This window comes from Idiotropiscis lumnitzeri, chromosome 11 (genome assembly GCF_059441095.1).
Source record: "Idiotropiscis lumnitzeri isolate Australia: NSW breed Sydney's pygmy pipehorse chromosome 11, RoL_Ilum_1.0, whole genome shotgun sequence".
Taxonomy (NCBI): domain Eukaryota; kingdom Metazoa; phylum Chordata; class Actinopteri; order Syngnathiformes; family Syngnathidae; genus Idiotropiscis; species Idiotropiscis lumnitzeri.
In genome coordinates, this window is record NC_142401.1 from 10,720,397 (window position 1) to 10,747,318 (window position 26,922).

Genomic DNA, 26,922 nt, shown 5'->3' on the forward strand with positions numbered 1-26,922 from the left:
TGCGTGTTTAGGCTATTTACTTTAATCACTATAAGTGCAATTTATTGTTGAAGTAACCCAAGGTCAACAAATGGAGTGTTTGTAGAAAGTGTTACCAATATTCTTGCTGACAAACCTACCTTCATTTATTTCAACTGGAATCACAACCTGTCACACCAGTCAATTAGTACTGACATAATCACATCCCTTAGCTTCTTTCGTTTCTGTTTTGGTTTGAATGAAAATGTAACCTTTAGACAGCCAACACTCTCATTGTTTGTCGCTGTCATTAGATTTTGGCAGTGATTCAACAACAAAAATGATTGTACTTCATTATTTTTGGATCACATCATCGAAGAGTGCTCATGCGGGTTAGTTGCAGCAATGTGTGCATTCACACGATTTTTGCATTTGGAATTCACGTGCATGTTTTACAGCTGACTGATTCTGATGGTAGGATACAGTGCTCAATAAAGTGTAAAGTTGAAGCTTTGAAAGTGGCATTATTGAATACATTAAAACACGGGTGGGCAAACTTTTTGATTGGCGGGCCACAATGGGTTCTAAAATTTGACAGTGGAGCCGGACCAGGAGCAGATGGATGGAGTGTTTTGGTAACCTCACCTCATCTGAGAAAAAAAATACATTTAATTTTAAATGAAATTGAAAAAAATAATTACAACAATATATTTGTCTTTGAAAAACCACAGTATTTAGAAAATAAAACATTAACAAGGGTTATTCATTTAATTCTTTTCAAATTCAGTGGGCCGGATTAAAACGTTTAATGGGCCGCATGTGGCCCCCGGGCCTTAGTTTGCCCACGCCTACATTAAAAGAACAGAGAGACTCCAAATGACACTGCCGAGCGCATTGAATTTGAGAACCTTCACCTTATTAGCCTCCGTTTGCCTTACTTTCCTTCGACTGCAAGAGCTAAATTAGCTGGCGGCGCGAGGAGGGGAGAGTGCTTTCAAGTATTTGGGTCAAAAACAAAACCTGGTGAGGGGGTGAGAGTCAAGCGGGGCAGACAAACAAAACTGCCTGAGCAACACATGGACTTTTCCCCACGTGAATCAATATTCCAGGCCTCGTCTCCCTTGTGAGCAATGGGGCCAAAGAGAAGAATGAAGTGCAAAGGCAGATGAGGCCGAAGGAGGAGGGCGATGGGATGTTCTGTAAAGAATGGGATTTTCATTGGTGGTTGGGGAAAGATTGCGTGGAATTTGAGACAAAGCCGTGGAGAGGACAAAAAGAAGAATCCTACAGTCAGCAGTCTTCTCAGTTTTACTTCAGGCTACCGTGTGGACTCTGCTTCGATTAACTGAGGTAGGCAAACTGTCGCGATTACGACAGAACATGCTTCATATTAACTTTTCCTGCAACTGTCTTTACGCTGTTTTTGTTTTCTCTATAGCAGGGGTGGGAAAACTTTTTGATTGGCGGGCCACAATGGGTTCTAAAATTTGACAAAGGGGCAGGGCCAGGAGCAGATGGATGGAGTGTTTTAGTAACCTCACCTAATCTGAGAGAAAAAAAAAGAATTTAATTTTAAATGTAAGTGAAAGGATTATGACAAAATATATGTCTTTGATACACCGCAGTATTTAGAAAATAAAACATTAACAAGGTTTTCATTCATTTAATTATTTTCAAGTTCGGCGGGCCAGATTAAAACATTTAACGGGCCGCATGTGGCCCCCGGGCCGTAGTTTGCCCACCCCTACTTTATAGGAAAGTCCCAATAACTTGATCCGATGTCTAACAAGGAGTATTTCCGAGTAAGTTGATTGTGTTTTATTTCCAGACTTTAGGAAGAGTTGAATGATGGCCTCCAAGTGGAAGTGGCTGATTGTGATCCTGCTCTTGCTCAGTGAACAAGCACTGTGCAAGGTGCAGCCTTCTCCGAGTGGGATTCTTGGAGCTGGAAGGATGGGCAAAATATCTCGTCCAACACAGCCACAGTTTGGTCACCTTATTGCAGAAAAGCCTGATTCAGAATCAACGCTTAGACCGGCGGAGAATTCAGCCGAACACGTGGTATCCATCCTAAAGGCAAAGCTGCAGGGGAAGATTCCGGATTTCCACAATGAGAGGAACATAAGCTGTGGGGAGCTGCTGTCAGCTAGTGGTCTTGATGATCCTTTATCCTCCAGGTTCCCTCAGGAACTTCTGGGTCTGTCTTTGGTGCCGGTGCTGGTGGTGGCTGGCTGCCCAAAGGAGGCTCATCTCCTTGTGGTCAAGCTGTACGGTCTGCTCGGGGTGGCCAATACCAACAAACTCCTCCTTGAAGTGGAAGACCTGATCCAGAGGACAAAGTCCCCAGCCAAGCCGAAAACAGCCACTCAGGAGAGCGAAGAAGAGCGCCACCTATATGCCGTCATGTTCAACATTCACCAGCTGGCTGCGGTGGGAAAAAGTTCCGGACGAGCTAAGACCAGGCAAACTTGCGACGGTTGGACCCGGGTTAATGGAACCATGCTGCTTGGAGGAGTTGTCCACGACACCAATGGTGGGCTGGAAGAGGCTATGGACGCTTGTGAAAGGATGGGGTTCATGTGTGCTGGGGTCACAAGTGGCGGGCTCCCTGGACGATATCAGGCGGTGTTCAAGAAAGGCAGTCGCATCCTACCGTCTCATGCTACAGATTGTTGGATCCATCAGTGTAGCGCTGAGCTTTCAACCACCAGCGCCTCTGCTCGACGGCTACGACGTGGCCTGCAGAGGACATGCATCAACCAAAATGAGGAGCGTGTGTACAGAGTGATGGAGTGGATCCCTGCAGTCAGCACCCTCTACAATTTGGGTACAGCTGTTTATTACGCATCGGTCAACTGCTCCGAGACGGCCAAAGAAAGAGCCGTGCTCACTGCCGTGGACCTCGGCACAGATGCCCTCATGGTCGCCACCGGTGGCACCGCCGGTGTGGCTGGTTACGCTCTCGGGGCCGGTGTCAAGACAGGCGTCAAGGCTGGGGTCAAGTACCTACTTGGCTCTTTGAAGCATGAAGATGATGTGTTGGTCAACCAGTCCAGATGGGAAGATGGTGTCTTTACTGTACAGTAATCGAAATATGCCATGACAATAATCACTGTGATGTCCTCATTATGATATTATTTTCATGTAGCGTTAACCTGCTTTCCACTCCACAATGTTTTTTAGTACTTTTTATCGGAAGTTACACTATGTCGAAGAATTCTCCAGTGAGAAGCATCAGTTGAAAAATAGATGTCAATAGGATTGCGATTTTTGACGGTAAAATAGTGCAGTCAAGTTAGCTAGCAGGCTCGCCATTATGTTTTGCTAAATAACACAAGTTAAACATTTTACACGTAACTTGAAAACTGTCTTTAACAATTTCAACGATGGTTTTTCCCTTTAGGAATGTTTATGGCAGGGATAGGGAAGTTCTCCCCTTGAGAGCTCCTATCCAGCCCACGTTTCCCTTCTCCAAAGGACCTGATTCAAATGTTCAGATTTGTGTTCAAAATTCTGCAAAGATTGCTAATGAGCTGATCATGTAAAACAGGTCCATTGGAGGAGGGAAACACAAAAAACAAGTTGGATAGGGGCTCTTGTGGACTACTTAGTTATTACTACTTCTTGCGATCTTCTGTTGTAGAATTATTTAGGACATTCACTCAATTTATCCTCTATAGCCACAGTTCCCCTGCCTAAATTTAGATTTTATTAAATTAATTTAATAGAAAAATAAGACAAAACCTTTGGTGTACTATATATCTGGCAATACAATCCCCAAACACCAAGTTTTTGGTCATAATTAAAAGAATAAGTCAGTGTGGTAGTCGATCGCCTTTCTGCCATCCGGAAGTATCTTGGGTGCTTGTTTTTGCAAAATGGTTTTTCCATCCATTATTTGCCGCTTATCCTGGGTTGGGTTGCGGGAATGGTTTGCATGACATATTTTGTTTGACACTAAGATCATTTGAAATTTCTTCTACACAAATTTTGTATCATATATTTTGGAGACGCTAGTCTGTGTCGTGAGGTCGAAATTTGCTTTTTCAGACGAAATTTGCTTTTTCATTCATTTAGAAATGCTAGTAAAACAAATAGGATTAAACAAAATGAATACAAGTGTTGAATGTATGTTGTTAAAGATAAAGAACAGAGCAGCTCGGCCTCATCATTTGCACACTGCTCACGTGTCCCTAGTATCGTGTATCGTTCTGAGACAGGGACAACGAGAGAGAGAGATAGAGAGAGAGAGAGAGAGAGAGAGAGAAACACAAGTCTGACATCTCGTGGTAAAAAACGGCACCGCAGTAGATTTTTTTTGATAGAGCCCAACACTTCTGTTCAGTGCTGATAAACAAACACAATTATATTGTTTTATTGGAACTATTATCCAGATCAGTCACGGAAATGAAAAAAATGCAGTAATTGAATATAAGGTGTGTGACGTATTTAATCTAGCTTTAAAAAAAAGAGTGACTTCCCTCGGTTAACATTCAATCTCCCTAAACTTTGAACTCGAGCTTTAAGTTTCTATTCTCTATCATTACAGAAGTACTGGGCAAAAATAGATTGACTTGGCGACACTTGGAGGTATTAATTTGATTAGCCAATAAATTAAAAAAACGTCCACATGTACTGGAAGCAGTGCAGCAAGGAGAAATTATTTCAAGTGCAGATAATACAATGCTGTAAATTATTTAATACAATATCATGAATCAAACATTACAAGTGAGGTTGGAACTATAGGCTCTAGTGTTTAGGCCAGCATTAAGGTAGTCACATCCAACAGGGCGGTGGTGCTGACATATCTCACTTTGTGCTATACTAAATTGTCACTTTGTACTATACTAAATTGTACTGTCAGTCAAGGCGAGAGGGTCACATGCTCTATTGCATGGTTCCCAATCACCGGGCCGCGGGCCACTTAGCACCTGGCAGCGGCAGGCTGCACAGATGAAAGAGAAAACAAAGTTATGTATTATTCGTGGCTAAAAATTGTTTATTTTGAAAAGTGACCGGCTTCTCTCCGTTACATCGGACTCTTGACATCGCATGTTAAGATATCTATCTAACAGTCTCAGTCGCATTACCCTGATATTAAACCCACAAGCTGGTTAAATGAGCACAACTACAAAGTCCGCTCTGCGCAAGATGCGACGAGGCCATACCACAACCCCCGTTAGCGGTTCGCAAAAGTTAGGGACTTGTATGAACTGGTCCGCGGCGGAAAAAAAGGTTGGTGACCACGTCCCAACTGCATTTTGGCGGGTTTTTTCGTCGTCGTTGTGACGTAGGTACGTCAGTTTCTAGTGGGAGGGGCTTTGGGGGCGGACGGGTCCGGTGTGGCGGCAACCGGGCTTGAGTGAGAGCAAGCTAGTCGACTGGAGCCAGAGCGCAGCCGCCGGGATTTGGATCACTTTACGCTCGATTTGCAACTCCAACTCTGTCGATATGTCCGACGACGAGCAGGAGCAGACCATTGCCGAAGACCTCGTGGTCACCAAGTACAAGATGGGGGGCGACATCGCCAACCGTAAGTGTTCGTCATGTTCGCTGCACTGCTCATGTTGGCCTGTTCAAGAGCAGCCATGTGGTTTACATGCGAGGCACACATATGCTACGCGAGCTAGCTTCTAGCATGCTAACTGGCTAACTCGCTAGCAGGTGCAGGCAAAGCTTCGCTTAATGTTCATTCTTTTGTTTATTTTTGACGGCCAACGTGCAACTAAAATAACACAAATTGGGTGCTAGTGAAAAGTTAGCTTCTTCATTCAATTCATGTGCCATACTGAAATGTGCAACTCAAACATGCTCTTGCACTATCACCATGAACTCTGATTTCTGGCAACTTTTACTTATAGGTCACACAATTGTAGTGTTAAGGAAAGGCATTTGTGACATAGTTGCACGAATAAGCATATTTTTATATTCTTTTCTGCAACAAAACGATTGTAATTTGTTAATTTAGTGGATTAAACCTGTTTCCCAACTTTATTGAGCATAGTTACACATTTTACCCTGGGAACCGTCTAATGACATGCCACCAAACCAAAATTCAACGTAAAAAAAGTACTGTATACCTGATTATTGATTCATGGATAAATTCTCCATTTGCCACCTAGTGGAAGATCAATTAATTGTTCTACCTGTCATATGTCGATAGATGAACAAACATCCATTTGCTGTTGTATTTGAGTTTCAGTCCAAGTCTGCACAACTGGATAATTTTCCACAGCATATCTGATGATATCTCACGGCACATTCATAATGGGGAATCGGAATTCTTGAAGCTAGTCATATATTTAGTAACCCTAGTTAACAGATCATTTTAAATTTGCTTGCGTTCGGTAAAAGTATAGAAATTGTATAAACAGCCCACTCGAATTAAGTCGCCGTGGTTAACAATGACATCATCATTCAGGTGCTTTTGGGGCGCATGTTGTCCTCTGGATAGAGCAGATCTTTTTAAATTTGTATTCCTTATCTTCCTGCTTTCAATACTTCCTATTTCTGTTCCTCCCCTCAGAGGCCCTGCGTCTGGTTGTGGAAACAGCCAAGCCAGGTGTGTCTGTGCTCAGCCTATGTGACAAAGGTGACGCCTACATCATGGTTGAAACTGGAAAGGTTTTCAAGAAGGAGAAGGACATTAAAAAAGGTAGGAGTTGCCCTATCAACTCAAGATTCACAATGTCAGTTGTGTGATGCTCTGGATGATTCACAAATTAAAAAAAACATCTTTTTCCCTTTCTAGGCATTGCCTTTCCTACCAGTGTGTCCGTCAATAACTGTGTTTGCCACTTCTCCCCCCTCAAGAGTGACCCCGACTACACACTTAAAGATGGAGATCTGGTCAAAATGTAGGCCTTCGCTGCATCTTTCGCACCTTCCCCTTTTCCTGTGTCTCGAGCATTTTTGTCTCCTCCTCTTTGTGTCTTGCATATTTGTTAAAGTATGTTGCCTTTTCCATCTTGTCTTCCTGTCTGTAGTCGGTCGCAAACAACAAGTCAGATTGGACTTGAGGGAATGAAACTCACTTTAGGTGTGTGTTTCACTCCACCGGCATGTTATTTTTATATAAAGTCTGTTTTGCCTTCAAGAAAATGTCAAATATTTTCAAATGATAACCTTCACTCTTAATAGACATGAATTAGTAATTAGGTGTGTCATTCATATAAATACACAACACTCGTCAAACAGAACCAGTAACCCAAAATAAATAAGTTGCGTTACAGTGTACTTCAACCAGGAGTGGCCTGTAAATTTAAAAGTAGATTATTGTAGTATAAAATTATTAAAATATTTGTCAGTAATTATTTTTTTGTTTGCTTTCACAATACAGTCCTCAAATTTGATTTTGAGGTAATACATTTTCTCAAAATTAAATAAGAGTAGTAGTTTTTAAATCCATTTAGCCTTGGTAAAAGACCAGAAATACTAAGACTGAACTGAAATTTGTATTTGTTTGAAATTGCCGCACCGAAATTGTTTCTGGACAAGAAAAAAACGTTTTGCAGCCATTCACATTGTGAATTTAAGAAATAAAACGAGTTAATTGGATCAAAAAGAAATATTGTCCGATTTTTATTGTTTAATAAAAGACGTGTTTATGATACATGGGATTAATGTGCAAAAAGTGGCTCCTCAAAATTCCAACTCCCCCGCCAAGAATTAAAAAAAAACGAGCCTTATAGTCTCTGCATTTTGATCAAATGAATCTTTTTATCTTTACTTTTCCAGTGACCTGGGCGTTCACGTTGATGGCTTCATTGCCAACGTTGCTCACAGCTTTGTGGTGGGAGCCACTAAGGTGACAACACTTTAACTTTAAGCGCACCGCCTATCATTTCATGTAGCTTTTTCCTTGTAGACGAACTTGTAAACTTTTTGACCTCTGCAGGAGAACCCTGTCACAGGACGCAAAGCCGACGTCATCAAAGCGGCCCATCTGTGCGCCGAAGCTGCTCTTCGCCTCGTCAAACCTGGTAACCAGGTACGTCCGCGTCAAAGAGTTTTGAATCCACCGAAGAATTAGATAGATAATACATGCTTTCATTTTCTCAAATACAGAATACTCAGGTGACAGAGGCCTGGGGGAAGATCTCTCAGTCATTCAAATGCTCACCGATTGAGGGTGCGTGCCTCACAATATCTTTTTGTGTCACTGATCTTGAAGCATGTTGGTATATCTCGATATTTCTCTCTTGAAGGTATGTTGTCTCATCAGTTAAAACAGCATGTCATCGATGGAGAGAAGACCATCATTCAGAACCCAACAGACCAACAAAGGTTTTTTTTTTCTTTCTTATTTAAGGAAGGCATTTCAAAGCAGGGGTTCTCAAACTGGGGACTGCCATGAGTTTAGTCGCCGTTTCTTGGGCATCCACAAGATAATTTGCCGCAAATTATTGGTTGCTGTTGTTGTTTTCACCCTTTGACTGTTTTACTGGTGCCAGGAAGGATCATGAGAAGGCAGAGTTTGAGGTGCATGAAGTCTACGCTATGGACGTCTTGGTCAGCACAGGAGAAGGGAAGGTCAGTAAGTTAATACTGCATTGAAGGCAACCCTCCCGATTTCCCCTCAAAGCACAGGAGGCGCTTTATGAACGCTCAACTGAATCTTCCGATTCCAAAATGACAACGTGCCGTTTGCGTCTGTGTGGCGTCTCCCACTCTACTCCCATTATATCTCTGATATTACGTTAAAGTGTGCATGAATGTCCACACACATCACTTCACATAGCATGCTCATTTAAGCTTCTTCACAGCCATTGACGAGTATACTTGTCGGTTACGTTTTTCTAAGGGGATGGGTGATGCTGCTCCACTCTAAAATTTATGACCAAATAAATTCTCGGCAAAGTGTATAGGCCTAATACAATATCTATTTTAGGCCCGAGATGGAGGTCTGAGGACCACCATATATAAGAGGGACCCCAGTAAACAGTACGGCTTGAAGATGAAGACTTCCCGTACTTTCTTCAGTGAGGTTGAACGCCGCTTCGATGCCATGCCCTTCACTCTTAGGTAAGAAAAGTACCACCTGCTTTCATTCCAAAATAGTTGCTTAGAAACGGGCTTGATTACTCGATGCTTTTGTCCTGTTTAACTCAGAGCATTCGAGGATGAGGCTAAAGCCCGACTAGGAGTTGTGGAATGTGCCAAGCACGAGTTGCTGCAGCCCTTCAGCGTCCTACACGAGAAAGAGGGTAAGGGTCCCCCTGAAATGTGTTTTGGCTCTTCAGCATTTGTTTGAATTTCTCATTGATCTCCCACTTCTCGTCTTAGGAGAGTTTGTAGCTCAGTTTAAGTTCACAGTGCTGCTGATGGCCAACGGGCCTCACAGGATCACCAGCGGGCCCTTCGAGCCGGAGTTATACAAGTCAGAGCATGAAGTCCAGGATGCAGAGCTAAGGGTACGAGTGAGTGCTTGCGAAGAAAAATCCGCAGGTTGGGTCGTGTTCAGCGAGTCACAGATTAGAGTCCCCCCCCCCCCCCTTCTCTTTTTTTTTTTTGCTTTGTCATGGGAACAATAATTCGAGAGGCGAAATCCACTCAGCAGTTTGGCACGTTCTTCCAAAAAGAGGCTTCAAGCTGTTTACTTCTTCTAGTTTAGGTTTACTGTCGAATTAAACATAAACCAACGAGAATTACACATGTATTTCAAACAAGCACATTACTTTGTATTTGCTCCAGCTCGCTGCTATTGCAAAATGCCATAGGCAGGCTCACAAATAGAACCCTCGTCACCAGCTCCTAAGTCGATGCGTTGAGCTAATAGCCCGAGCCGCTAACTCAGCGGGCAGCACCCTCATTTAAAGGCTCAGAGTGAGGTTTCGCTAACATAAACTCGCGCGGCGCACACTGGCATTTGTTACAGCAGTATGCCAGTAACCCACTTAAGACTCTGCTTATAAAGTGCAAGAATTATTCGAGACTAACACTTGTCATTTTTTCTAGACTTTACTACAGAGCTCTGCAAGCAAGAAAACGCAAAAGAAAAAGAAAAAGAAGGTATTTTCTGAACCCAATTGGGCCTTTACAGACCATCTTTGTCCCATCAAGATATTTCACATTTATTATCAGTGGCAACTGTTGAAGCTGCATGAGGTAGCCGTACTGTGCTCATCCACTTCTTTGCCGCCACTTCCTTCAGGCCTCAAAGACGGCAGAAAATGCAGCAGGTCAGCCAAGTGAGGAAACAGAAGCAGCAGAATGAATAACTGCCTTCCCGACCATGCAAGAAGAGCCCAAAGAGAAGCAAGAAAACTACCCTGCTGCGCTACAGTCATTCTGAAGAGCTGATTTCACAATTTGTCCAATTTACAAAAGCAAGCACTGGAACTGGAAATGAATTATTTCATAAGCGACTTTGTCTCTTGAACTCTTGGATGCCTAACCCTTTACTGCATTACAGAAAAGGATATAAATGAAATAAGTGAGTGTGCTTGTTTCTAAAAATAATAATAATAATCACCCTCACCCTACTAGTTACCGCTGAAACGTCCCTCTCTAAAACTTCTCAAGCTTACATTGGGCATTAATGGGACTAACCTTCTGTTTTTTTTGTCCAAATTTGATTAAAGAATTATTGGAGCTGTTGCTTTCAGCACATATCCAATTGGAATACATCACGTCTCTGGGGCCATGTTTCTCCTGATCAACCAAATTAGAGAATGACATGTTAAGTCATGTCAGTCTGGTCATCCTGTGGATCTTCTGCTTTGTTCAATGGACATACAGTAAAGGGTTATTTTTGGTGCTTGTCACTCATGAACGTTGACAATGTTAGAGTAGTTCCATAAGTGTAGAATGCAGATGACAGTATTTACAAGGTTATTGGTGTCACAGACATGTTTCATCCTGGTCCGATCATTGTTTTCAAAAAATACTCCCACTTTCAAGTTTAGAAGTTAAAGGGAAAGCAGGTGTTGGGGAGCAAATGCTAAACATACTGCCATGAAAGCTTGACGAGAGAAGCTATGCAGGTTTTATGCTTCTGAAGAGAGAATCTCAGATTTGAGGAGAGAAGACGTGGCTTCACATTTGTCCAAATGCGCAGTCCTGCAGTGTAGCTCAGTCAGTGGGCAAATGACTTTTCAAATAATTACAATGAACCTTTTCATATTTGTTTGTTTTCAATAAAGGTATATTTATGCCTAACATTTACTATCATTTATTATGTGCATTTCTGCCTGTGTCTGTCCAACCGAGTACAATAGTCATTGTTTGCATAAATGCATGGCATAACTGATTCTCCAGTATACATAAAGGGACACTTTATTGACGTTAATATTGTCAATTATATAATAGGTTTTCATGTAAAAATGACATCAGTACTAAAATACTCTCCCCCCTAAAAGACTAGTGATTATTTCGGACATTTAGCTGCGCTAATCTTTTGTTAAGTGTGGCAGCCAACCATCGATGTTCATAAACACAGGTCACATCAGCTTTTGGTCGTTAAACAGACGACGTCAACACAACAAAATTTGCTTCTTACCGGCGACTTGTGCGTATTATTAATTTCTCCAAAATGAATAAGATAAAAAAAGAAAATAACTAGTTTCAGTTTCCTGTTCAAAACAATATATAAAATGAGCTGGTTAATAAATAATGTAAAATTAAGTTTATTTTGTTTTATCGACGAAAAATTTTAATATATATATATTATATAAGCCTCCCCAACGCAATCGATTCTTTAAAGAAACAATAAGCGTAAAAATGGTCATAGCGTGTTCCCTTTGAAGACTTGCGTTTGGATCAGTTCGTAATCCTTAATATACCCATACGTATGCGCGTAAAATGTAAAACTACAACTCCCGTCATGCTAAAGACTACACTCAATAAATGGCGCTTAAACATGACGTCACAGTTCGTATAAGTACAGCCCCGTCTTTCGTCACTTCCTCTTTCCATTGCTCTTCTCGCTGTGAGGTATTGAATCCTGCTTTGTCTCGTCTCAATCCAATCGAATCTTAAAAGTTTAATCATCATCCACAGCTACTAATATTATTTTGTTCCTCCCTTGAACAGACTCTTCTCCACACGATGAGAGCTAAGGTAAGATCTTTTTGTTTGTTGCCGTCGCTCATCACTTAAAAAAACTGAATATAGTCGTGAGCGGAAATGCTAATGCTACTTGCAGGCCCAACCGTGTTGTATGCCAGTAAGTGAGAAGTAGTTAGTGGTTTGCTCACAATGTGGGCCTTCTGTCCTGCGTAATAAAGGGAAAAATAGTCGTTTTTTAGGTTATATTGTTACTGCTCCTTGTAACTGGTATCTAACAGGCATGCTGCAGCACGTGTTGACTACATTAACGATTTATTTTCTTACAGTGGAGGAAGAAGCGCATGCGCAGGTAAGCACAAAACTTATTTTCTTTGCTTTTCTATTGCACTTGTAAAGTAACAAGTAATTAGGCATGTATAACAAGTCTCAGAAGGCTACTATCCAAAGGTTGAGATTCATAGTGAAAATTTTTACTTTGGGTTTTTTGATCCTTCGTTATGAATTTGATTTTCCAAAAATGATATTTTTTTGGGTTCAAATTTGCACCTAGTTGTTTATTTCAAATGTGTATGTTTTTTACGTTGATATGGCATACTGGAAAACTGATCACTACCCATGTCTTGGAACGTTTATTGTGGTGTCTTTAATTGGCTATGAAGGTTGTAGTTTGCACGTACTTTGAGTCTCTGAAAATAAAATGGGTGGAACATGGGGAGTCTGTATTTGTAGTAGGGGCTCTTTGTGACTTGTATTAAATGTTGCTAGGAGTTTCCCAAAACGCCCCTTTTTCCTTCCCTTTCAGGCTGAAGCGTAAAAGGAGAAAGATGAGGCAGAGGTCCAAGTAAACCCTCACCGTGCTGGCTGCAGCCTGTTGGACTTTCTTGTATGGCTGAATCCAGAGGGATGGGCCACCTCCAACTTGGTTTCTGAAAACCACATGCCTCATCCACCCACCTGTGATGGTCTACAAAATTGCACTGACCTGGCACCTGACATCGGAGCTGCAGCCACTTAGTTCATGGACCATGCTACATCGTTTATCTGGCAACTGTCGTTTGGTGTATTGAACAATAAATGAACACTGTTTCAAATGTTGCTTCAAGTCCCCTCTTTATTGGTGAATTTTAAAAAATTCTGTCACTAGTGCATTGATCCCACGTGAACATTTCGAGCTATTTAATAGTCTTCAAATGTAAAGCTGGAAACCATTTTTATTGTTTTTTTTACTATATGCTGTGCATACCTGCTAATCTGAATGTAGTGTTCTGATATTGCATTTGTAGAGTATGAGGTAAAATGGGTGAAATCAACCCATTATGCATTGGCCATGTCTCCATTTACTGTTCTCTGGAAGTGACAGAGTTGCTTTTGTGATATCAAACCTACAAGTTAGGGAAAAAAATATGGTTGGTGCGTTGATGGAATATCACGAACTGGAAAGTGATACTTTGAATGGTGCATCTATTTAATAAATAGCATTGCGTGTTGTGTTGTGATTGCGCTGCTATATATATATACTAGTCGTAATGCTTGAAATGGTTATGCAAATTAAAAAGGCAGGGCAGATTCATTTATATACATTTGATATACAAGATGTCAATGTGCTTCACAAAACCAAGGAAACCACACTGCTAAGAACTTACCTTCTGTTGGCATCTGAATTAAAATTTTCTGCAGCATGACAGTTCAATGCGGTTATGAAAGACAGACCACACTTTATAAAAGGTGAAAATGAAGTTAAATGAGAATTTATGTGGTTTGTTTTTATTAATATGAACGTTACCAAAAAAGTGAGATGCTGACCACTAAGTTTGCCTTTTCACTAATAGCACCACATCGGGGCTTTTTTCTCCTTTAAATATGTTTAAATTATCAGTATATGTTGACCAAAGTTGTTTTCCATTTTAAATGTTTGGACATACCGTTTGGATATAGTATTACATACTCGGCCATCTCGAAAGAGGGCGCTATAGAGCCAGTGCGCTGTCACGTCGCACTTCACACCGTCGAAGTAGAGTTGGCATTGTAAACACAAGGATATGGCAGACGACAGGGGTGGCGGCGAAGACAACATTAACGACAACATGGGCAACCAGCTACAGCTCTTTCCAGGTACGCGGCCAACTCGCCGGTTGAAAGGATTCTATGCCCATCATCTCACAGGAAAAAGTGGTTTCCAGCTAACAATTTGTGTCGTTTTACGGCAATAACAGGCCACATTGAGTCCCAACACACACGCACACACCCTCTTCAGCTGCTTTCATCTCAGCTCGCTTTAGTTTCCCTCCTCTCTTACTTGTATTTCCTGCTATGCCAAAACAGGCAACGAGGAGGAGGAAGACGAGGAGGAAGATGACATGGAGACTGAAGACCGAGACAGTGAGGAGGCAACGAAGCCCAGCATTATCACCTTTGACCCTAGCCTACCTACTTCACACGCCGTGAGTGACTAAACAGCATTTGTTTTTGTCACACGTCTACTTGGTGCCGACGCTTTCCGATCTTGACAGTACCTGGGCTCGGACATGGAAGAGTTTCACGGCCGCACCGTCCACGACGATGACAGCTGTCAAACCATCCCTGTGCTGCCACACACTGCTGTCATGCTGGTGCCTGGACAGACACTGCCCCTGCAGCTCTTCAGGCCGCAGGAGGTCAGCATGATGAGGAGTGTCATACAGAAGGATCGAACCTTTGCTGTGCTAGCACACAGGTACATGGCCAGTCTACTCATATACTGGTCTGTGCAGAGACCTTTTGGAGTGGCACGTGCTTAAAGTGAATGAGATCGGAAAATTTGATTACATCCGATCACCCATTTTTGTCTGAAATGCAAAATATCTGTCACATTATGTCTGCTTTCATGAAATACGACACCAGAGATTAAATAATTACGTTTGGAGCGGCTGAAATAAGACGATTTGGATCATTTAAATCAAACAGCGTTCTAAACGAGTACTCAATTATTACAGTACTTGTAAACTCATTCTTATGACTGAGTAGTTTTTGATGACTCGATTAATTTTGACAACTCTAAAATAATATAAATGTCATTTTCCTACCTTAATTTTGTGATTATGTTTCAATATGTATGAATTTTTCTCAAGGTCCTCTTCCTGTGTTCTTTTTTTAACAAGCAAAAAAGTATTTTGTGTTACAATAAACGCAGATTTATAATACATAAATGTTTTGTTCTTATAGGTTAGGTTTATTAAAAAATAAAGGCAAATGAACCACAAATTGATATGTAAGACAGTTTAGATACTTTAATTAACGTTGATGAACTTTTACAGATTGCAATAATAATGCAAACAAATCTGTGACTTTATCACTTAAACGTTAGATGAAACAATCATATGTAGACATGTAGACTGCACTTCTTAGTCACCAAACTCATTATTAGACTCTACAGTACTTTGCATATCGCTGAAATGTGTGTGTCAGTCCAAGATTGAATGGCACACTATGCAAACCCCCTTTTTTGGTGCCCCCCAATTTACGGCTACAAATTTGTCTTTTGTGACCACAATTTTGCGCTTTGTGTCCATCTATTGTGGTCACAATTAAAAGAAATTTCCCATGTCATGTCCTCGGCATTTTGTTTTTTACAGTGTTAAGTGAGACACTAAAGTTAAGTGCCTTTGGTAGTACAATAATAAAAATAAGATGTAACAATACATTATCACACCGCTAACCTTCACTGGCTTTATTTAACTATTCTCATAAAAGGAACCATTCATGAATGATGAAAAGTGCACAATCGTCACTCCAGAACAGTATTAAGACAACAGGCGCGTTCTACTCAATAATAATAATAAAAAAAAAAGCCCTGCCTCCAAGCATAATTAACTTTTATTTACTACTGTATTGTATATTGTGTCTGGCAGTGATGCAGGTGAGCCGGAGGCAGAGTTTGGAACAACAGCAGAAATCTACGCATATCGGGTGGAGCAGGAGTACGGCATCGAGACAGTCAAAGTGAAAGCTGTGGGCAGGCAGAGATTCAAAGTCCACGAGATAAGAACTCAAGCAGATGGGTATGTTGGAATCATCTCATAAATCACAAACCAAAAATTGTATTGGTTAAAACAATTTTTTTATGCAAAAACTAGTCCTCAAAAGCAAACTAAAATCTTTGATCACAAAGCACCCCAAGAATTAACAATTGTTTTGCTTTTTCTTTGGTGTTTTTTTTTTTTTTTTTTTTTGTCATTCTATACCACAGAAATGTACCAGTTAAGGAGTAGTGTGAACTTATTGGGATCATATGGGAATGGTTTTGGCTACTTAAGACAATATAAACAATTATAATAATAATATAATTTAATAATAACAAATTTCAAGTTGTGGTGTTCTTCAACACTCACCACTAGGTGGCAATATAGTTCTGCAAACGTGTCACTTTAGTCTCCGCGTGTCTGTCACGCTCTTTAAAGGATGGGCAATTTTATTTTAGTTTAGTTTTAATATAGTGCTGTTAATAGTACAGTTGGTGACAGTTTGAGCCTGGATCAAATTAATTCACATTATATCCGATGTGGAACTTTTGTTTGAAGTTATGAGAAATTACGCCTGTGTATGTTATACTTAAACGTGTTCTTGATATTTCTGTTAACATGCAAAGAGTTCGCTCCCTTTTTCTGAGTAAAAATTTGTATAGCTTAATAATTAATTGCTGGAATTATCCGTGTACTCTGTGTAATTGTCACACCAAGCCCAGGTCGGTAGTAGAAATGGACTGTCTGATTTGTGCTTGCAATTAAAACTGGGGTGGTCATGCAAATCAAAAATGCAACTATTACAAGTGACAACTAGCGGGGAAACACATGCTAATACAGTTTTCTACAGTTTTCAGGAATTAATTATCCTCCTTGCTTCCTGATGTGCTGTATACCACAGTGGCCTCGATGAGGAAATTTAACCTCCTTACTTGTCATCGTCATGATATCTGTCGTGATCACAAATGTTTTAGGATGTCAGTGAAGCTCCCTGCTCATAAAGACACATTTCCGCTCTTTGATCGTGGCGCCTATAATACTCACAAATGACCCTGCAGCAAGTTATCCTGTTGATCGTTCGTCATACTGCAAGTGGCTGCAGTGTGACGACAAAGCTGTCATTTCTTAAATGTAGCATTTTAATTATTTTAAAATACCTTCTGCTGTTTTTACATCTAAAAGTGAGACCATTTTCTTACAGCAGTCTTATTTTCTTTTTTTTTTTTTTTTTTTTCAGGATTCGACTGGCCAAAGTCCAGATCCTTCCAGAACGAATCCTTCCCGATCCCCTGTCCGCTGTTCAGCTAACGCCCCTCTCCAGGCTCGTCGTGCACCCTTCCTCCAAGCCCCCAACTCAAAGCTACAAGCAGGCAGAATGTTGGTGGAATAACTACCAACAGGTCCAAATTTACATCTAATACACTTGCCCAGCACTTTGTCTTTACAGTTAAATTAATGTTTCATGATTTGCATGAATCTCATTGGTCCTAAATCCAAACACATTGGAAGTTGACCTGTACCTCAAAATAGCCGATGTTTTCGATCCTTCTGGTTTCACTCCAGTGCCATCATCAGTGACACTGTTTGGTTTTGCTGTTTCTTTTTTGCCATGTCCTGTCCAACCGAACATTCTTATAACCTTTTTCTATTTCTACACATTGAGTCATAGTGGATGTATGTATACTTTTTGGTGTGATATTCTTGACTTAATGGCCGTGTGTTGTTTATTTCAGCGGAAGTTTCACTGTGCCAGTCTGACCCCCTGGCCACCGTGGGTCTACGCCCTCTATGACTCTGTAAGCACTCAACAACAATTTGTCAAAGCAACATCAGCAATCTGAAGGTGAATGTAAACACGTGGTTTCCTCCGTCCATGCAGGAGTCGCTCATGAACCGAGTGAAAAAGCAACTCCACGAGTGGGACGAGAACCTGAAGGATGACTCTCTCCCAACGAACGCTATAGGTTAACTTCCCGCTCTGTTTATTGCAACGATGGCTGACATGTACACAGAGGCACACGCGCAATCTGTCTCTTTCTTTGTGTTATCCTTCCTTTCCCCTTCATAACACCTCTTCTCCTCCTGTCTGGTTTCTATCAGACTTCTCCTACAGAGTAGCGGCTTGTCTGCCCATAGACGACTCGCTCCGGCTGCAGCTGCTGAAAATCGGCAGTGCCATCCAGAGGCTTCGCTGTGAGCTGGACATAATGGATCGGGTAAAAAAAAAAAAAAAATGATATATATATATATATCTCCACCACATTCTCACTCATTACTCCGGAAATATTTGGAACAGCTAACAGAAAGAATGCAAAATGGCAGTTAGTTATGGGAGAGGTGCTATTCTGCTTCTTGGCTACCGCAAGGCAGCTCCAGTGGCGCCGTGCAGCACTGTTCACTCTGACAGCTTTCTTGCATGCCTGCGTGTGTGTGTGTGATTTGGTTCTATTTTCTGAGGTGTGGGTTGAAATTTTCCTTGAGGGATTATAACCAGTTTAATACATTAAAATTAAATTAAATTTCTTACAATGTAAATAGGGCGGCACGGTGGCCCGCTGGTTTGCACGATGGCCTCTTAGTGAGAGACAGCATCGGGCGTGGGTTCGATCCCATCCTGTGTGGAGTTTGCATGTTCTCCCCGTGCTTGCGTGGGTTTCCTCCGGGTACTCCGCTTTCCTCCCACATTCCAAAAACATGCATGGCAGGCCGATTGAACACTCTAAATTGCCCCGAGGTATGAGTGTGAGCGCGGATGGTTGTTCGTCTCTGTGTGCCCTGCGATTGGCTGGCAAGCAGTTCAGGGTGTCCCCCGCCTACTGCCCGAAGAAAGCTGGGATAGGCTCCAGCGCCCCCCGCGACCCTAGTGAGGAGAAGCGGTACAGATGATGGATGGATGGATGGACAATGTAAATATTTAATCAAACGGTCATTCTTAAAGCATTTTAATATCCGCATCACTTGTTGTATTGTTGTTTGTCTTTGCACACCAAGACCAGTGCATCAGACTTACTGTATGGTTCGGTTCACATTTGTTTGAGTTTCTGTAAAAGTTTCTTCATCACCGGTATTTTTTGAAAAAATAAATAATAAAAATAATAGTATTAAATTTAGCATTCCCACATTACCATTATGATGTGTATATATAAAATAAATAATTGTTTATTCATAACTTAATAAATAAATATTGGGATTTTTTTTTATTAAGGTTGATGAAGTTTTTGATAATGACTGACTAACATTTGTTTGCTTTTGATTAAATACGATCTAATTTGTTTTTCATGTTCTGTCTTGTTTTAATTAGTTTATAATAATCTGAGTTGGCTCAAGAAGTTTGTCTGTCATCAAATACGATCCATTTGAACATTTCCGTTCCCAATGCAGATTATGATTTACCGGTAATCCAATTTCTAATTTGTATTTACTTCGAGTGGTGCATACAGTGCACATAAAATAGGATTTTTCTCAAAGGAGACAATGAAGCAATTCTTTCCCAATTTGAAACAGCTCTTTGCTGTCTTAATCAAAGTGTTTGACATTTTTCATGCAAGTGGCAATTATGGCTTTCATCACCATGACGACCAGGGCGAACAAAGAGCATTGTGGCCAAGCGAGCGGCGACTCAGTGACGGCAATTTCAATGACTTTGCGGCTGGATTTAGTGAATTTTCCAACCCCTCTAGCAACAATTTGAAATAAAAGCAATGAGCAGCAGATCAAACAACTTTTTTTACGGTGTTATTCAAGACTTCTGGAGACAGTGAGATCTCCCTGCAGCAAAGCAGATGTTTCTCCCTTGTCTTCCAAGCTGTAAATGAATAAGACTTGCACGAAACCAACACTGGATTATTAATTTCACACTTGATGGGTGGGCAGGCGCTGCCACTCCAGACTCCAAACTGTTTGTAATGTAGTAATCAAAAAGTCCATTTACATAATATGTCTTAAATGTTGTTTACGATTATAAAGGACATTTAGTGTGGCTGCTGTTTGGTTTTAAATTAGGACATCAAGGTTTTGTCCCCTTGATGCAAGATTTCCATGTTAAAATGGTAATGAGTGATATGCGCCCGACATTCAGTTTCCTCTGCTCACCGCTACATCATTCATTTCATATAGCAACCAACATTTTTGAAGCCACGCTATGGCGTCACTAGAAACACAAAAAAAAAAAATAAAAAAAATCTATTTTGGTCTTTCCTCATTCTTTTCTAGTAACCCTCATGATTCATACATCCCCTGGTGGTGCACCATTTGAAGTAACATTTTCTATTTTAAAATTTTAAGACGTGGCCATTGCATGATAAATGCGTTTGTGCCATTTATTTTTATCGGCGCAGTTGCAAAAGCTCATTTTTTGCACAGGTCAATGTCAATTGAAGCTTTTCCACATGACAAAATGCTTGCCACTACCCCACTGAAGCTCTCACATAATGCACTACCATATGTACGTCCTGGATGTGCTGTCAGCCTGCCACTTCTCGCAGCTTTTATTACAGTGTGATTGAAGGTAATAAGCAGCCTTAATGGGAACATATTATGCTCGCTTTTACCTCTACGCTGGCTATTCTTGGACTAGAGGTGATGCACACTTGCGTGAAGCACGACCTAAAAAACCTCCCATACTCCCCAACTTGGACTTGATAGTTATTCCCCCCCATTAAGACAAATTGATACTTATTTTTAGATGACCAAGTTCTTGTTGTGAATTTTATCGACTGTATTGTGGAATGCTGCTTTTTATTTTATTTTATTTTATTTTATTAATGATGCGTTCTCTTTCCTCCTCAGTGCACATCACTGTGCTGTAAACAGTGCCAAGACACTGAAATCACCACCAAAAATGAGATATTCAGGTGAGGCAGCATGTGCTTGACAGGTTGTCAGTTGTTTTATAGAAAAACTTTACGTTGATTTGATCACATTTTACAATAAGTTATTCATCACCTGAAGTCATAAATTGAGTTAGTAGAACCAGAGAAGCAGACCTCCCTTTGGTAGTTATTTTTAGTCATTCATTATTTCAAAAGTAAAATTTTTGGGACACTGGGAGTGTGCACATTTAATCGCTTGCCTTTTTTGGTGGAAAATATTGCTGGATAGAATAGAGAGCGATTAGTTTTAAGTGTAAATATAAAGTAAGGTGCTCCAATTTTGTCAGATCAACATTTCATAGTCTACTATATTATTTCAAATTTAACCTTTATTTATCTTGTAATACAATTTAAGGACTGATTCTCTTTTGCAATTCCAAACTGGTTAGAGTTAAAAAAAAAAAAAAATGGCGTTGTATGTAGAATAGCAACATAAGTTTCCACGCAGTCATTATATGATTAAGACCTCACTGTCGACATTGCAACTGCGCTTTGCAGACAAGCTAATTTCTCATAAATATCTGCTAATGGACAGTTTGACTCACTCCCAAGTTTATTTTTTTTTGTCACATCTCTTTAGCCTAACTATAAGTCTATAATCAACCTAATTACAGCGACATCAGAAGTGATTAGTTTCCCGGGAAGCCGAAGTTACATCATTACGCGGCCCACCTTTATGTAACAGCGACACGACACTTCATTTGTGTCGCGCTCTTGAAACTGTCCAGACACGCACTGGAGCCAGACTTCATGTACTTAAATCCGTTCAGAATAATTGCATTCAATGACCGGTTAGACGTTTAATAAATGGCTTTCATTCATTGTTGACTTTTAAAGTGGAGCTGTATCTTAAACCGGGGGTGTCGAAAGTGTCCGCATCACGTGGCACGTCGTAGTTCTGGTTGCCTTCAGGGAGCGGATGATAACAGCGGAACTGAACAAATGGTCATATTTTTGGGTCACATTTAAACTGAAAAACAAATTTATTACTACAAATTTAATGACACAAATGACAATAAAACATTGTCAACTTAGATCTTATCTTTTTAGAAAGTACACAACAGTCTTTTTAGAAGATGAGGCCTGCTACTTTATTTTTCAGGTTACACTGTTATTTGCATTTTACTGTCGTGAGCTTTCGTGGGCCAGTGAAATAACACGGAGCAGAAACGTGTGGCATAAAAATGGCAAGGGACGCTGTCGCTTTATCACTGGAACACTGAAAGAAATCATTTTAAGGATTTGAGATCTCTATTAATTAGCATTTGTCCTTTCATGTACTCGTTGTTTTCTCCACCTAATTGTGCACGTGTCATCCCCCAGCTTGTCTCTGTACGGCCCCATGGCTGCCTATGTCAATCCACACGGTTACGTCCACGAGACTCTGACCATCTACAAGGCTAACAACCTCAACCTTGTCGGCAGGCCGTCCACACTGCATAGCTGGTTTCCAGGGTAACGAGTTCTCTTTATAGCTCCTGCACCCCGCTGTGACGAGAGTTAATACAAAAACTTGAGTCTGACTCAGAAGCGTCAACGAGGTTTTTAAATTCAAGTAGTAGCCATACTCTGTTATTAAGTAGAAAGCCACATCATCTGCCTGTCTTCCAGAATGAATTGACATTTACGATAATAATAATGTAGTAGCTTGGGTATATATAGGGCCTTTCGGAACCTAAGCAACCTTTGCTGTGCCATGCGCTAAGTATGCTTTATATTGTTGTTGTCAGGTGGAATCCCTGCCATATTGCTTGAGTTACCACATAATGGAAGTTGGTAAAAAAAATTGTTCGTCTATGTGTGCCCTGCGATTGGCTGACAACCAGTCTTGATTAATCTGACGTGCTTCCATTTCCATTTAATGTCATTATTCCTTTCAATCGCGATTCTTAGTGCAGTCATTGTTGTCTATAATTTCAAGACAATCAATTTGCGTTGAACCACTTACTTATTTTCTTAAACACGTTCTCTATGACTTGTAGTACATTATGTAAAAAATTTCCCAGGATAAAATAAAGTCATATCATCTGCAAATAATATACATTTTAACAATTTAGAAACACTTTGAAAAGTCAGTGACATAAAGAAGGAAACGTATTGGTCCCAGGGACGGTCCTTGAGGTACCCCACAAGTTACTTTGTTGTATTTGGATTGTTTCTTTGATTTCAACAATCTACCTTCTGTCTTTTAAATCACAATTATTTTTCATTGCCTGCTGTGTAAAAGCTGCCTTCTCAACAGTGTCATTCACGATAACGCACGCCACACGATCAATGAGGCGGTGTAATTACAAGCTGTCGGTTTGTTGTGGTGCGAGTTCTTCATGCAAATGTGACATACCGGTTGATGGCGGGCTTTGGCTTGAATCTTAAATATTCCCAAATCGTCGCGGCATTATGGGTTGGAATTAATTCCATTTATGACGCTCAACTTTTTATGATTGTACAACTGCAGTTGTCAGACAACTTAGCTTCCAGTACTCTAATTCCCTCCGCTTCAACCCGTCTGTCTGTATGTGTGTGTATGAGTGCCTCCTCCACAACAATAAGCAAGTTGACTGAAGGAAAGGAAAGAAGCAGCACAACTGAATTGATTGTGTGTAAAAAAAAAAACAACAAAAAAAAAAACTTGGCATTTGAATGGGAGTGTATCCAGTTTATTTATCGAGTTCTAAGTCGACAAAAGTAATTATCGTGATTAGGCCTATTGTCCACATCAAAGTCAGTGTTTCACCTATTTAAGATCATCAAACAGGCGCAAATAGACAAAGAAAAGACATGTATACTTTTTAAAATGGTCATTTTTATTTATTAAGATGGAAAACTATTATAAGCTTCCTTGCCCTGTGGGAAAAAGTATTTGTTAAATAATGAATGAAATATTACTAATCACATTTTTCGGAAAGCTGAGTTCATTTTCCCTGACCACACCCCGGAGCCTGATTACACCCAGAAGTGTTCAATCAAGAAGTCACTGAAATAGAAAGTGCCTTACGAAATGAAGTGGGCCAAAATATTGCAAGAAGGGTTCCAAGCCATTCCGAAAGCTTTAGGACTCCAGCAAACCACGTAGGTAGAGAGGCATTATCCACAATTGGAGAAAACATGGAACAGCGGTGAGGTGACCGGCCCTCAAAAATGACCCCAAGTGCACAGCGCTGACTCATCCAGGAGGTCACCAAGGACCCAGAACAACACAAACTCAATTTTTACCCAACAATGAGGATGAGACTGGGCAAAAATGACATCCACAGCGTAGTTCCAAAGCACAAGCCACTGCGGAACAAAACTAACATAAAGGCTCTTCTTATTTTTAAAAGAAAAAATGTTGAACCTTTTGGAAGATGTGCATCTTGCTACATCTGGGGTAAAAGTAGCAGAATTTCAGAAAAACAACATCATACCAAAAGTCCAACGTTGTTGGTTGTGTACAGATAATGAATGGATGGAGTTGCAAAAGACTCAGAAACACTCGATTTTAGTTGTTGCTGAATGGATTCTGAATTCGCTCCACCTCTTCTGCTCAGGTACGCTTGGACAATCGCCCAATGTCGAAGCTGCGGCTCTCACATGGGTTGGAAGTTCACCGCCACCAAGAAGGACTTATCTCCACCTCGTTTCTGGGGTCTGACTCGCTCGGCCCTGCTTCCCCGTATCCCCCCCGACGAAGGTGAGGACGGGCGGGACGACTCTCGCCTCTTCTGCCTGTGACATCTGACCCCCCGTCCTCGTCGTGTAATATCTCCTGCCTGGTTGTGTTGCCTCCAAGTAATCACTACATCACATGCTGTCACCTGCGGCAGGAAATCCATCATATTAGCGGAAAGGTCATCCAACCTTTACATGGCACCTGAGCAGCGTATGCTATCGGAGGAAGGCGGGTTGTTCTTTAAGCTTCTTTATATGTGGATGCACTGGTGACGACAAGAGACACGCTTCTCATTTGTGGTCGTTTGAGCCTGCCGCTCCGTCGCGCGTGCACATCTGTTAGCGGGCACACTGACAGAAAAGCAAAATGAGAGTGTCATGCTTGGGCCCTCCAGCTGTTGTCTTCCACATGGCGGAGGGTTTTGGAGCTCGAGCAAACAAATAGTCAATCCGAATACCCCATTGAGAGAAGTTTTTTTTTTTTTTTTTTTTTGCTGTAATGATGCCTGTCATTTTTGAATCTTGGAAGTAAAGCGGTTGTACTTTTGTATGCCGATAAGTTGGAAATGACTTCATGTGATGACCTCGAGTGAGTGGCCTAATGACCCTTTTTTTAAAAGGTCACTTTCTGAATATCAAGCCAGAGAAGTACAGTAAGTTCATGATTGGCAAAAATCACGTCCTTTCTATGTCTACATGACGGCGTTCTCTTGAAGTGCTGCTGCTCTTTTCAACACCGCCAAACATCATCCACAGACTTTCTTTGGATTTTTGTTAAAAATTCAGAGAGGCTCTGATGTGAGTGCCAACCCCCCCCCCCTTTTTTTTGCGATGGTCTAAGCTTTTAAACCGAGCGCAATGTCCATTCTGTCAGTTATCAACCACATTTGCATCAATAATTGAGCCCCTTTTTTAACTTGTTGTTTATGCCCAGCTGTCCTGCAAGAATAACCGTTAAAATGGTGTGAAACATGAGCGGCATTTCTCTAAATGAAGCACAACGCGTAAACTTGCAAAAAAGTCGTCATGTCGGGCTGCCATCGCGCTCCTTTCAGAATGGAAAATGAAGTGTCTGTGTTTTACTCGTTGAGTGACTCGCCTCCAAAATGAAACATGCGAGGAACGACCTGAATATGTGTGAAGATCGCAAAGTTAAATCATGCGTTCGCTCCCGTGTATTTATGCCCTAGCTGCATCATCTGCTGTCTGTGTGGCGATTATGCTGCCACTTATGTTAAACACACAGGTTGGATATTCATTTGTATTCAAGCATTTTAATTCATGTAAAAGTGGAACCTCTAACGTTGAACGCAGGATCCATTTCGAAGCGATTTCCCCCCATAGGAAATAATCAAACTGTCGCAGACATAAAAACTTTATTAGCACTGTAAAATATAATATGAAATTGCACATTTGCCCTGTGAGAGTACATAAAGTTTTCTGAATCAGAATGTAAAAACAATAAACTGCATCACAACTTTGCTCACAATGCAAATGGTGAAAAGTCTTACTACTTTAATTTTTTCCCCCTCTCTTTATATTCTCCTTCCCTTAACGCGCCGTTCATTTGTTTGTGTTTGTGAAAAGTTAGTGCTTAGACGCGCGCTGAACTGAGCTCCCAGCTTGGACAACTTTTGTATCGTTCGGCTTGAAAGGTTCCACTGCACTTAGTTGTTTTGGTTCAAAAGACCGAAGTGTAGATGTTAGACCACATGGGACAGACAGTAGGTGGTTCACGTGGGCGTGGTGAGACTCGAACACATCTTTGTTGGTTGGATACGACGCGTGCAGTCCACTGGGCCTCGTTGATGATTTGAGCTTGAGCGTACCTCCACGACGAGCATTTGTAGCCGAGCGAGGCTCATGCACATTTGTCTTGGCTTGACATTAATACAAAGCTGTCTTGTTTGGTTTTAAGTGCTTGTGTTTCCCTCCAGTAAAGTCCCATGCTCGATGAAACTGGTTGGTGACGTGTGTTTACTCCACTGTCACAGTTTCTTTTTCCGGAATGCTTTAATGGCCGTGCAGAAGAATTCGACTGTGGTTTCTTGCAGTACAAGTAAGTGATTTGATATGTGCTTTTCGAGACATAAGCCATCGATGGGTAGATATTTTTTATTTGCTTTTTAATGCAACTTCCACTTTACTAAAATTAAAACTTTGGGACTATTTTTCTTCATCTGGTACTGCGGCCTTCAGCGAAGGTGGAAGGAATTAACTGTTCCCATATTGTAGTGTTTCCACAAAATTTTCAGACTTTTCTTATTAAGCAAAATAAATTAAAAAAAAAAAGCCGACATGGACAGCTGAACTTTATTTGGGTTCAAGAAGAGGCACTTTAAATTGTGGCAGGTGAGTACTGACTCCAATTCCATCTGTGTTTGAATATGATTACTGTAATTCTGAACACTGCCGCATACCAGATGTAAAAGGGTGTG

The 26,922-nt window shown here is 41.0% G+C and overlaps 3 protein-coding genes and 1 long non-coding RNA gene across 4 annotated transcripts; all 4 read left to right on the forward strand.

Moving 5' to 3' along the window:
- The first annotated feature begins 1,115 nt into the window (after positions 1 to 1,115).
- apof (apolipoprotein F) lies at positions 1,116 to 4,115 on the forward strand. Its single transcript, XM_088307967.1, has 2 exons — positions 1,116 to 1,308; positions 1,787 to 4,115. The coding sequence occupies exon 2, from the start codon at positions 1,804 to 1,806 to the stop codon at positions 3,043 to 3,045; it is 1,242 nt and encodes a 413-aa protein (XP_088164093.1). The 5' UTR covers positions 1,116 to 1,308; positions 1,787 to 1,803; the 3' UTR covers positions 3,046 to 4,115.
- Positions 4,116 to 5,260: 1,145 nt separating this feature from the next.
- LOC148327348 (proliferation-associated protein 2G4-like) lies at positions 5,261 to 11,118 on the forward strand. The gene is made up of 13 exons (XM_088309903.1): positions 5,261 to 5,491; positions 6,485 to 6,613; positions 6,710 to 6,815; positions 7,696 to 7,765; positions 7,856 to 7,948; positions 8,026 to 8,089; positions 8,166 to 8,244; positions 8,412 to 8,490; positions 8,849 to 8,982; positions 9,070 to 9,164; positions 9,244 to 9,371; positions 9,916 to 9,969; positions 10,112 to 11,118. Exons 1-13 carry the CDS (start codon positions 5,410 to 5,412, stop codon positions 10,172 to 10,174), a joined length of 1,176 nt encoding a protein of 391 aa, XP_088166029.1. The 5' UTR covers positions 5,261 to 5,409; the 3' UTR covers positions 10,175 to 11,118.
- Positions 11,119 to 11,823: 705 nt separating this feature from the next.
- Positions 11,824 to 13,062, forward strand: LOC148327349 (uncharacterized). Its single transcript, XR_015845826.1, has 4 exons — positions 11,824 to 11,892; positions 11,992 to 12,018; positions 12,294 to 12,316; positions 12,770 to 13,062. It is a non-coding gene; the product is annotated as an uncharacterized LOC148327349 (long non-coding RNA).
- A 910-nt stretch (positions 13,063 to 13,972) lies between these two features.
- On the forward strand, positions 13,973 to 26,443 carry crbn (cereblon). The gene is made up of 11 exons (XM_088308410.1): positions 13,973 to 14,079; positions 14,290 to 14,408; positions 14,478 to 14,680; positions 15,855 to 16,004; positions 17,203 to 17,365; positions 17,699 to 17,761; positions 17,845 to 17,929; positions 18,066 to 18,181; positions 20,754 to 20,818; positions 22,160 to 22,291; positions 24,364 to 26,443. Exons 1-11 carry the CDS (start codon positions 14,007 to 14,009, stop codon positions 24,545 to 24,547), a joined length of 1,353 nt encoding a protein of 450 aa, XP_088164536.1. The 5' UTR covers positions 13,973 to 14,006; the 3' UTR covers positions 24,548 to 26,443.
- The last annotated feature ends 479 nt before the right edge of the window (positions 26,444 to 26,922 follow it).